We start from the raw sequence: 12,672 nt of genomic DNA, 5'->3' as shown, positions 1-12,672 counted from the left end.
GTCCCTCAAACAAGATCCGGTCTTAACCTACCACACCCCACTGCTGAAGACCCGGAAAGCAGGACTGGTTGACTCGCCCCATTCTTGGCCACCCTACTGCTAGCAAACCGAATCCGTTCCCTCCTTTATAGCTTTTTTGAGAAACTATCACACGTGAACGCTCCGCCAGATTAGCCTCTCCCCATCTCCTTTTCATTTCCCTAGTCGTGCCATTTCCTTTAATTTCTTTGGTACATTTTTGTAGGCATATATCTGGTTTTGTCTTAATGTACAATTGTCCACCTATCTTCCCCCATTAGATGTTAGATTATTATCTCAGAGGGCAGGGAATTGCTTAATAAAGAATATGGTTTGGTTCCCCCTCCATCCCACACAAATTGCAACTAATTTTTTAAATACATTTCCTAATTGACACTATGATAAATCCAAGACACTGAGCCCTATTCTCCAGTCTAGAGAATATCTGAGTACTACACTGCATTCCCAGAAGCTATGGGAGAGTAATTTTATTATGCCTCATTCTTCTCTCCTTGCCACAACCCTCTTATTCACATCCTCCTCCTGCCTGGAATTTCTTCCCCCCTTCTAATTTGATAGATTACAGGACTCCCCCTTGTTCAAGCCCTCCTGATAAGACACCTTCCCTGATTAATTTAGTTAGATTCCACTTAGATTCTCTGCTAGCTTGTGCTCCGTATTTCTGTGCCACCCAAGCACCAACTCATATACACAACCCCTTTACCTTCCTCATCTGGAAATTTAACTTCCCCACTATACTATAAACTCCTTGAAGGCAAAAGCTCAAGCCCACTAATAGCACTGTATTCTTTCAGACACATAGTAGGTTCTCAAAAACTACTTTCGACTGACCTATCCACCTACTCCCTTATCCTCTGCTAGCCTGGTCAGCTACCTCATCTCACCATAGCTGACAAAGCCTTTCCCATCTTCCAGGTCTTCTCGAGAACTGACCTCCAGGAGGCTCTTCCCGATTAAAATCCCATCACCCACGTTGTCTCCCATCCACCCACGGCACATTCATATATAATATTTTTCATTATTCATGCTTTTGAAGTTACCAATAATATGCACGTTTTTCCTCATGCTCTCACAATGGAAATTTGTTGACCTGTCTCCTCCATTAGATTGTAAGTTCCTCAAGGGAAAGAACTGTTTTCTACTCAGTGTACTTTCATACATGTCCAAAGCTCCAAACTGTAGGTTTAAAATAATAATAATATAATAATACTACTATTACGATTACTAAGTGCCAAGAAAACCAACTGTACTTCTTAGCTCATCATGTAAGTTCCTCTCTCTAGACTGTGAGCTCCTTGGAGGCAGGGAACCTGTCTACCAACTCTGTTCTACTCTCCCAAGCGCTTGGACCATTCTGCACACCTAAGCGCTCAATAAACAAAGCTGATACTTGTAAGTGGCACAGAAATAAGGCATCTACATGTCTAGGACAAGTGCCGTCTAACTCGTAACTACAGGACCTTCCATTCCGTCTCACTCCGACCTGAGTGAATCAGGTCAGAGTGAATTACTCTCCCAACTGCCAAAGCCGCTGGCCCCCAATTCTAGTAGCCAAACTTGGTCCTCCCTGTTCTCCCTCCTACTTAGAGTCTGTCCCACATGGGGCTCACAGCCTGTGTCCAACCTGATTAACTTGTATCTACCCCAGTGCTTGGCACATAGTAAGAGCTGAATATTTTTGGGTGGGTCACTTTTCGTGCTTTCTTTCATTTCAATCTTAACCTTAAAGAGGTTTGGTGGGAGGCGGGGGAGGGAGGTGGTTCACTTGGCAAGCCATGCAACGGAAAGAACGAAAAGATCAATGCGATGGAGGCGATACAATTCACCTGAAACTCTCTTCTGCCTGGAACAGCAGAGACACAAAGAAGTGGTAAGAAAAACAGGTCGGGAGCCCAACTCAGCTTAAGTGCAGCTCCCCAGATCACCCTATAGCTCACTGGCAAGCCTCTCGGGTCCCTAAATTAGGCTCCGAGTGGCAACCTCAACCAACAAGTAAACTGGAAATAGACCAATGATGTTTTGAGGTACCACTCCTCCAAACCCAGCACGGCAGCTCCATAAGAAGCAACGAGAGAACCATCCGGCTCCTTGGAGTTGCCCCAACACTCATCAGTGGTATTTGTCGAGCGCTTACCGTGTGCAGAACACTGTACTGACAGCTTCCTCCCATGTACATAGAGATGAGCAGTGCCGCCTGGACCATTCCTCAAGAGCCAAAAGGCAAGCCTGTTAATTTTCTTGCTGCCCGCTTTACTTCAAGGGGTGGTGATGGCAGAAAACCAAAACTAAAAGACCAAGTTGCTTTCAATTGCCTCATTCCAAAAGTCAGGCAAACAAAATAATAATGATGGTATTTGCTAAGGACTTACTACGTGCCAAGCTCTGTTCTGAGTGCTGATGGGCTCCTTAGACACTTTCCTTTCTATCGGAAAAATCGAGCTCTTCCTCACTTGGAACAAAGGAACACTTCCTTCCTGGAAAGGACCCATTTTGCTTGCCTCACTCAATGGTAAATTTGGATCACTAAAGTCACACTTTTTTACTTCTCCATTTTGGCTTTCGTGGATTAGCAGCGGTCTACTTTGTAAAAAAGGGCTGGACACCCAAGAAAGAAAACCCTTGGGTGGTCCTCGAGGGTAAATACCTGGTTTCTGAACTGTACCACAGACGAAGTCTGCTTTCAAGGGTAGACGCATTTCTGATAAAGTCAGAGAGCCTCTCGATGGAGCAAATTCGCTGGATGCAGAACTGGATTTACTCTTCCTCTGAGGCCCCTCATTCTTCAGTTTATTTAATTCGTCCACCAACACAGCCCTCTTCTCAGCTAAGTGAAAAAGGCAAGTTACTTCAGTACTTTTAGAGTTGTGGTTTTATGCGACATAATAGAGATTTACGGTGCAGTTTTGTTTTATATCAATTGCTCTTACAGCCGGATTAAGAATCCAGGGGATTGGTGGGGAAAGGGGGAAGAAGAGGAGCTTGGCATTGCTTAGTGTCAACACCAGGCAAGGTTTTATAAAACTACTCATACTTAATGATTTGAAAATTGACCTGTCTCCACTCTAGACTGTAAGCTCATTGTGGGCAGGGCACATGGCTGCCAACTCTGTTCATTCATTCTTTCATTCAATAGTATTTATTGAGTGCTTACTATGTGCAGAGCACTGTACTAAGCGCTCGGAATGTACAAGTCGGCAACAGATGGAGACAGTCGCTGCCCTTTGACGGGCTTACAGTCTAATCGGGGGAGACGGACAGACAAGAACAATGGCAATAAATAGAATCAAGGGGAAGAACATCTCATTAAAACAATAGCAAATAAATAGAATCAATGTGATGTACATCTCATTAACAAAAAAAAATAAGTAGGGTAATGAAGATATGAAGTAATGAAGATGAAGTTGAGCGGACAAGTACAGTGCTGAGGGGATGGGACGGGAGAGGGGGAGGAGCAGAGGGAAAGGGGGGAGAAGAGGGTTTAGCTGCAGAAAGGTGAAGGGGGGGTAGAGGGAGCAGAGGGAAAAGGGGAGCTCAGTCTGGGAAGGCCTCTTGGAGGAGGTGAGCTTTAAGTAGGGTTTTGAAGAGGGGAAGAGAATCAGTTTGGCGGAGGGGAGGAGGGACGGCGTTCCGGGACCGCGGGAGGACGTGGCCCGGGGGTCGTCGGCGGGATAGGCGAGAAAGGGGGACGGTGAGGAGGCGGGCGGCAGAGGAGCGGAGCGTGCGGGGTGGGCGGTAGAAAGAGAAGGGTGGAGAGGTAGGAAGGGGCAAGGTGATGGAGAGTCTTGAAGCCCAGAGTGATAAGTTTTTGTTTTGTACAGAGGTTGATGGGCAACCACTGGAAGTTTTTAAGAAGGGGAGTGACATGCCCAGAGCGTTTCTGCAGGAAGATGAGCCAGCAGCAGAGTGAAGAATAGACTGGAGCGGGGAGAGAGAGGAGGAAGGGAGATCAGAGAGAAGGCTGACACGGTAATCTAGCCGGGATATTACGACAGGCCGTAGCAGTAAGATAGCTGTTTGGTTGGAGAGTAAAGGGCGGATCTTGGCGATATTATAAAGGTGGGACCGGCAGGTTTTGGTAACGGATCGGATGTGTGGGGTGAACGAGAGAGCCGAGTCGAAGATGACACCGAGGTTGTAGCATACTCTCCCAAGCACTTAGTCCAGTGCTCTGCATATAGAAGTAGCATGGCATAGTGGATAGAGCCCAGGCCCGAGTGTCTTAAGGTCATGGGTTCATTCATTCAATAGTATTTATTGAGCGCTTACTATGTGCAGAGCACTGTACTAAGCGCTTGGGATGAACAAGTCGGCAACAGATAGAGACAGTCCCTGCCGTTTGACGGGCTTACGGTCTAATCGGGGGAGACGGACAGACGAGAACAATGTCACTAAACAGCGTCGAGGGGAAGAACATCTCGTAAAAACAATGGCAACTAAATAGAATCAAGGCGATGTACATTTCATTAACAAAATAAATAGGGTAACGAAAATATATACAGTTGAGCGGACGAGTACAGTGCTGTGGGGATGGGAAGGGAGAGATGGAGGAGCAGAGGGAAAAGGGGAAAATGAGGCTTTAGCTGCGGAGACGTAAAGGGGGGATGGCAGAGGGAGTAGAGGGGGAAGAGGAGCTCAGTCTGGGAACGCCTCTTGGAGGAGGTGATTTTTAAGTAAGGTTTTGAAGAGGGAAAGAGAATCGGTTTGGCGGAGGTGAGGAGGGAGGGCGTTCCGGGACCGCGGGAGGACGTGACCCAGGGGTCGACGGCGGGCTAGGCGAGACCGAGGGACGGTAAGGAGGTGGGCGGCGGAGGAGCGGAGCGTGCGGGGTGGGCGGTCTAATCCTGGCTCTGCCACTGGTCTGCTGTGTGACCTTGGGCAAGTCATTTCACTTCTCTGGGTCTCGGTGACCTCATCTGTAAGATGGGGGTTGAGACTGTGAGCCCTACGTGGGACAAGGACTGTGTCCAACCCGATTTGCTTGTATTCACCCCAGGGCTTAGAACAGTGCCCGCCACATAGTGTTTAACACGTACCACGATAATTATTATAGTAAACACTCAATAAATACAAGTGACGGAAAAGTGGAAGAACTGCATGAAGCGGCCAGAGTCAAGCTGAGGGATCCAGATAAAATGGCAACTTCAGCCCCAGGCCTGTCGTCAGTCTACAGCAGAGACATTGCTGCTCAAAGTGAAGACTCGGAGCTGAAGATTGGCCAGAGAACAACATCCTCTTTTGGGATCCGCACTCTGGCCTGGGAATTAAAACTTCTCAGAGACATCCAGGATCCGAGGAGCCACCTTCAGATCAGGATCATGCAAGTTGATACCAAGTACATGAGGCTCTCCTGGGAAAGTAGCATGGGTCAGGAAGTCAGGAGACCTGGGTTCTAATCCTGACTCCGTCACTTGTATGCCGTGTGACCTCGGGCTAGTCGTTTGCCTTGCGGGCCTCAGTTTCCTCCTCTGTAAAATGAGGACTCAACATTCAACTCAACTCGACCTGTTCTCCCTCCCGTTTAAGTGATTATTATGTGCCAAGCACTCTTCTAAGCGCTAGAGAAGAGACGTGATAATCAGACACAGTCCCTGTCCCATATGGAGCTCACAGTCTAGGTAGGAGGGAGAATGGGTACTGAATCTCCATTTTACAGATGAGGAAACTGAGGCACTGGAATGATTTGCCCAAGGTCACATGGCAGATAAGAAGAAGAGCTGGGATTAGAACCCATGACCTTCTGACTCCCAGGCCCGTGCTCTATCCACTACACTCTGCTGCTGCTGTTTTGTTTGTGGTATATAGACAGCATTTGTATATTTGTCTTCTATAAACTTTAAAAAAATAATCTGCACCCATCTGTGCAAATAGACTATAATTACATCCACCGGTTAATTATAAGTTTAGGCATCATCTACCAGACATTAGTCCTTTCTGTATATTACAAAATCCTTCTACTGAATAGCACTGGGAAATTCCAGGTGAAAGCTGAACAGAATACAAAGAACAAAAGGAAGACTATTAGAAACTGGCAGCATTTCAATGTACTGAAAATTAAACAACATTTTATAAAAATGTTTTACATACTGGCAATCAGAAGAAGTCTCTCGGCTTCAGCTTCTTCTAAGGATCCTTTTCCGTGTTCTCCATCAGTACAGCAATTCAGAGCCTGGCTGGCCTGATAAATTACTGTCTGCTGCAAGTTGATCTCATTTTTGAGCTCCTTTTGTGACCCAAAGGTTATTAAAAAAAATAAAAAGAATACAAGGAGACATTTTATACATTAAACTTGTTCCATCTGGTTGGGGAGAGTAATCTTTAAGGTCCTTTTGGGCGGAGAATGGGTCTACGGATACTGCGGTACTGCGCACTCTGCAAATTCGCGAAGTGTTGTGTACTTTTCCTTTTCACCCCCTTTCTGGCTCCCACAGCGCTTATGTACATATCTATAATTTATTCATTTATATTAAATCCATCTCCCCCGCCTCTAGACCATAAGCTTCTTGTGGCCAGGGAAGGTGTCTATTGAACTCTGCCAAGTGCTTAGAACAGTGCTCTGCCCACAGTATGTGCTCAATAAATACTTAGTGCACCGCTGAGCACACAGTTAGTGCTCAAATACCACTGACTGATCAAATTAACTGAATGCTAAAACGGTAACAGTATTTGTTGGACATCCTTGGATGGTAATGTTTAGTACAGAGCTCCGAACATAGCAGGCACTCAAGTGTTACTGACAGATTAAACTTTCCCAAGTGCTCACAACATCCATATTTATCCAACGCTTACTGTGTGCAGAACACTGTGCTTATTATATTCTTACTGTTTCTAATAGCGTCCGTCTCCCCCTCTATACTATAAGCTCACTGGGGGCAGGGAATGCGTCTTTAGTTCTGTTGTCCTCTCCCAACTGCTTAGTACAGTGCTCTGCACACAGTAAGTGCTCAATAAATACGATTGAATACAGCAAGTCAGGTCCAGCACCCTAGTTTATAGTCTAAATCTGAAAGTTGCAGTCATCTAACATCCTCAACACAGTTTCTGCAGCATCTGTCAAGCATCTAAAACAGCAGCAACTTTCCAGATTCATTAATTCAGTAGTATTTATTGAGCGCTTACTATGTGCAGAGCACTGTACTAAGTGCTTGGAATGCACAATCTGGCAACAGATAGAGACAATCCCTGCCCATTGACGGGCTTACAGTCTAATCGGGGGAGACAGACAAATACGGTAGCAATAAATCCTGGGATTCCTTCCAAGCTTAAATGTGGATTAAATGTGGATAGACTTGTGCTACTATACAGATTGTAAGGGTTCCCTAGAGCAACAGGGATTGGAAAGGTAATTTTCTATCCCTTTCCCCTTTTTAAGGCAACTAGTTCTTCCCCTTAATGTGTGTACCTACTCGGTTACATGGTACTCTCCCAAGCACTTAGCACACGGGAAGCGCTCCACAAATAATTGATAATTATTTTAATTGATTAATTGATTAATGCCACCCCAGCTTCCATTAATAATAATTATGGAATTTAAGCACTTACTATGTGCCAGGCACTGTCCTAAGCGCTTAAAGGGATTCCAGGCAAAGAGAGATACAGGTGTAGAAAGAGAAGCAGCATGGCCTAGTGGAAAGAGGTTCTAATTTTGCTCTGCCACATACCTGTGTGACCTTGGGCAAGTCACTTCACCTCAGTTCCCTTATCTGCAAAAATGGGGATTATATGCCTGTTCTCCTTCCTACTTGGACTGTGAGCCCCACATGGGACCTGACGATAGTATATCTACCCCAACGGTTAGTACAGTGCTTAATACAATTATTATTGCACTGAAAAACGAAATGGCAAGTTAGCTCCTATCTCACTGAAGTCACAGCATTCCTATTTGTTTAGAATAATATACCCTACTTCAGGAAAAAGAAAAAAAAACAACTCATACCTGCATTTTTTGTTTAATATTAACTGGACCTGGAAAGACATTTCTTTTTTCTTCCAGTTTTGAAGTAATGTCCTCCTTGCGAACAATCACCTGCTTAATTGAAGGCCTCTCTGTTTCTTTGAATCTTTGAGATCTATATGCATCAATACTTTTTTTTTTTTAAAAAAAGAGAGATTTCAAAGCATTAGAAGTGTTTCAACATTTAGTTCTCAGTGAGTGCAATAACTCTATACATTTCAGCTCCCCCGAAAAAGTTATAGGAAACAGAAAAGAGCAAATAGAATGACATCAAATCTTAAGTTATAATCATACGTTTGTGTAATTTATAAATCCAGCCACCTTATGACAAACCGCTTGCTTCAAAATGCGTCACCTTGATTTGCTTCCTTTGTTCCTCTCCCTGCTCCACAGCTCTTATGTCCACATCTGTCATTTATTTCTTTGTGTTGATGTCTGTCTCTCCCCCTCTAGTCTGTAAGCTCGTTGTGGGCAGGGAATGTGTCTGCTTATTGATGCACTGTACCCTAACAAGCGCTCAGTACAGAGCTCCACAGACTAAGAGCTCTAATAGAATTGAATGAAAAAGTCATATTTTTCACCTGTACAATAGGTCCCGATCGTCTGACCTAATGCAATCTCCAGACTCAGCTCTAGGCACACGAGTCCTCGGTAATTTTCCTGGGGTTGGGCTTTCTTCACTCACACCAACATCCTTCACTTCTAATACGGGAGACGCAACGAAGACCTGAGGGAAAACACAGAGATTTCATATCATAGGGTTAATTTTCCCTCATAATTCTCACTTAAATACTTAAGCTTTTAGGAAAAAAAAATATCAGCTGAGTTTTAAGGAAGTTTTTATTTTAAAATAAGATTTCTTTCAGGAAGCATTCTACAGTAGATTTTATTCCTCAATTTGGGGATTTAAAATAAACTTGATTTTTGATAATCACAACAATAATATTTGTTAACTACTTATTTTGCATCAAGCATTGTTTCGAGTCCTGGGGAAGATACAAGATAATCAACCACAGTTTCTGTCCCACATAGGGCTCACTATCTAAAAGGGGAAAATAGGGACCCAATCCCCCTTTTACAAATGAGGAAATTGAGGCATAGAGAAGATGAGTGATTTGCCCAAGGCCACACAGCAGGAAGGTGGCAGAAGAGGAATTAGAATCCAGGTTCTGACCCCGGGCCTGTGCTCTTTCCCTTAGGCAATGCTGCTCCGCAAACAAACTAAAAAAACCCCAAACAAAAACAACCACCATCCGTCGCTGTTCCAACTCACAGTGCAGAGATTCAATCAGATCGAGAGTTTGGAATCAATCATCGGGGCCCAGAGAAGGGAAGCGACTTCCCCAAGGTCACACAGCAGACAAGTGGCAGATTCCATGCCCAGACTGAGGAGTGGTACACACTACTAACAGGGGACGAGGAGAGGAATCCCCTCCTTTCTGGCTTCAACGTGATAGAGGTTGGCTAGCTTCGGCTAGCCTTCCTGCCCAAAAAGTTGATTTAACCTTTGCACGACAAGTCACTCCCACAGCGCTCAGCTGGTGAGGGTCATTGCCTCCATTCAAGTGGTCACTTTGGTGGGTTTGTTGCTTTAGTTTTAAATGACATGTAGGTCCCCTAAAATAGATTCCAACCCTATAAACCTTCTTGACTGTAAGCTTGTTCATTCAATTGTATCTATTGAACGCTTGAGTGCAAAGACACTTTAAGCACTTGGGAGAGTTAGACCACGAACGGACTCATTCCCTGCCCACAACGAGCAGGGAACATTTCTGCCAACTCAGATATTTGTACTGTCCTCTCCTAAGTACTTGGTTCAATGACCTGTCTGTAGTAGTTGCTCAATAAATTCAATTGGTGGTTGGTGATAAAACTTCAGTACTCCCGATATTCTTTCTTCACGCACTTTTGATTTACTTTTATGTGGTACGATCCATTTTGCATCCGTTCTCACCTCTGGACTCGCAACGCCAACTGTCTGCGCTAACGGAGCAAGTAAAGACATCGACGAAATATTCAGAACGTCTTCCCTCTCATCACCACTCTCGGCTCCGACTCGATCCACCCTTGGGTCACCGTGAGACGTTTCCGCGGCTTCTTCTCCCTCTTCTAGAACCTCGCTAAAGATGTCGTTTATCACCTCTGAACTATTGATCTCATCATCTTCATCCACATTCATTTCAGTTTCACGTACCGTTTCTGGAAATGTATTCCCAATGTGCAGTTAGACAGGTAGGGTGGAGTCCGAATGGTATAAATTTTGATATTAACCTTTGATAACATGGAAGCAGTAACAAAATCTTCTGTCAAAATCTTGACTCACTTTTTTAAAAAAAGTTTTTTCTCTTATTAATGTAATACAAAAACCAAAAATGAACAAAAATGATAAACAAAAACAAAATGATTAACAAAAAATAACAAAATAATGATTATCAAAATCTTAGCGTGGCTGAAGCTAAGTGAGTTTCCCCTCAAATACAGTAAGAACTTTAATAGCTTAATCCAGGATGTAATTTCTTTATCCAGTTTAGAGCAAGAGGAAAAGGAGACTAAAGCAAGCAAGCTTTGCGGTGCGGTGAAATGAAAGTCCAGGACAGTTAGCGTCTCCCAGATCACCGTTTTTATGGCTACATTTATGCCCACTTTTCTCTTTATAGGAGACTGAAGGCGGGCACAGCAGGCTCCAAATCTGCTTCCACTATAAATAGCATCTTGGTAATTATAACACATAAAATAGGAAAAGAGGTAAGAAAAAAATGCAAGCCAACCAGTCTGTGTTTTGGTTTGTTGCTCAGCCTTGGGTTCCAATGCTACTTCTGAGGGCTTTTCCGGTTGCAGAGATGAAGAGGCTTTCAAGGAACTAGGCCTCGGCATTCCAGGTGTGTCAGGACCTAGAAAATTTGGTCGAAACACAACATTGCTAAATCACACAAAACAGCAGAGAAGTATTCACAATTACCAACGCCTCACAATTCCTAAGCTCTAAATCCCACGAATTGATCAATGGTATTTATTGAGCATTTTCTATATGCAGAGCACTCTCAAAGTTTGCTAAAATGATTGCTGGTCAGTAATTTGTATTTACTGAGAGCGTATTGCTTCTCACTGTACTAAGTGCTTGGGAGAGTACAATATAGCAATAGAACGGGTACATTTCCTACCCACAACAAACTTACAGTCTAGATGACTGTCCTCCTTTAGACTCTAAGCTTGTGTGGGCAGGGAACATTTCTGCTAATTCTACTGTACTATACTCCAAGCACTTAGGACAGTGCTCTGCACATAATAAGTGCTCAATAAATATCATTGATTCTCTTACAATTCAGGTGAATTTGATGGGAGGATACAAATCTTGTTCTATTTCCTAGCCCATCCTTTTCTCCAGTATCTCTCTGTCCCACTAGCCACTCATCTCCCTGCTTTCTCCTCATACCAAGTTGCTCCTTTCCATGCCAAGTTGCTCCTTTCCATGCCACAACTCTCTTTTTATACACACTACTAGAACATGCACCCCTGTTTTCAACGCACTAAAAATTCACTACTAATGATATTAGGGCAGCAAGAGAAGAATCCAGACAACTGAGAAGCAGTGTGTCCGTGGTGGAAAGAGCCCAGGCTTGCGAGTCAGAGGATCTGGGTTCCAATTCCAGCTCCACCACTTGTCAGCTGTGTGATCTTAGGCAAGGCACTTCACTGTGTCTCAGTTATTTTACCTGTAAAACAGAGATTAAGACTGTCAGCCCTTTGTGGGACAGGAACTGTGTCCATTCTAAATATCTTATCTACATTAGCACTTAGTACAGTGCCAGGCACACAAGTGCTTAAATGACATTAATTAGAAAAAAAAAGACCCAGAGTACAAGTATTCCAATAATATTCCAGGTTCTAAAGCTAACTGGAATCCTGTCTTCCTGAGCCAAATTTCAGTCTTCATATACAAAACGCTTTTGTTTATCTGGATGTAGTTCATCCATGTTGCAGGTTGACCGTGCTCTTCCTTCTTCAAAGAGAATGGAGACATCTCTATTATTATACATGAAATGTATATAATTTTATCATAATAATTGTGGTAGTTGCTACGTGCTTACTATGTGTCAAGCACTGTTGCAAGTGTTGGGGTAGTTACAAGGTAATCAGGTTGGACACGGTCCTTGTCCTTCATGGGGCTCACAATCTTGATCCCCATTTTCCAGAGGAGGTAACTGAGGCCCAGAAAAGTGAAGCGTCTTGCCCAGGGTCACACAGCAGACATGTGGCAGAGCTGGGATTAAAACCCACGACCTCTGACTCCCAGCCCCTTGCTCTTTCCAATGGGCCATGCTGCTTCTTGCTTCAGGAGACCCAGAAAACGCGGTTTATGAGGTAAACGGGGTTTGAGTTGTTCAGCGCAGCTTGACGCCGCACTTCCTGTCGTCACGGCTGAAGACACACATCAGCTTGGCCGCGCCACTGCTACCTGTCACTCAAGTGGCCGATCCCTAAGAATCGCTCACTTTCTCCCCCAAAGGTTAGGCCTGATAGTTGACCTTAGAGTGCATTTCAACCAAGACTAGTGTGATTGCTATTGCTATTGTTCTTGTCTGTCCGTCTCCCCCCGATTAGACCGTAAGCCCGTCAAAGGGCAGGGACTGTCTCTATCTGTTACCGATTTGTCCATTCCAAGCGCTTAGTACAGTGCTCTG

At 44.3% G+C, this 12,672-nt stretch overlaps 1 protein-coding gene across 2 annotated transcripts in view; it reads right to left on the bottom strand.

Annotated features, from left to right (window-relative positions):
• The window catches only part of ANLN (anillin actin binding protein), a 47,201-nt gene that overhangs the window by 16,985 nt on the left and 17,544 nt on the right, over positions 1-12,672 (bottom strand). For both annotated transcript variants that reach the window (XM_029049248.2, XM_029049249.2), the window contains exons 9-14: positions 10,759-10,881; positions 9,945-10,189; positions 8,572-8,717; positions 7,973-8,120; positions 6,124-6,259; positions 2,684-2,863 (exon numbers count right to left, since the gene is read on the bottom strand). In XM_029049248.2, the coding sequence (XP_028905081.1) occupies positions 2,684-2,863; positions 6,124-6,259; positions 7,973-8,120; positions 8,572-8,717; positions 9,945-10,189; positions 10,759-10,881 (978 nt within the window). The remainder of the gene's footprint in view (positions 1-2,683; positions 2,864-6,123; positions 6,260-7,972; positions 8,121-8,571; positions 8,718-9,944; positions 10,190-10,758; positions 10,882-12,672) is intronic.

This window comes from Ornithorhynchus anatinus, chromosome 21 (genome assembly GCF_004115215.2).
Source record: "Ornithorhynchus anatinus isolate Pmale09 chromosome 21, mOrnAna1.pri.v4, whole genome shotgun sequence".
Lineage (NCBI taxonomy): Eukaryota > Metazoa > Chordata > Mammalia > Monotremata > Ornithorhynchidae > Ornithorhynchus > Ornithorhynchus anatinus.
Note: the sequence above shows the minus strand (reverse complement) of the source record. Positions and strands in the feature narration are given on the sequence as shown.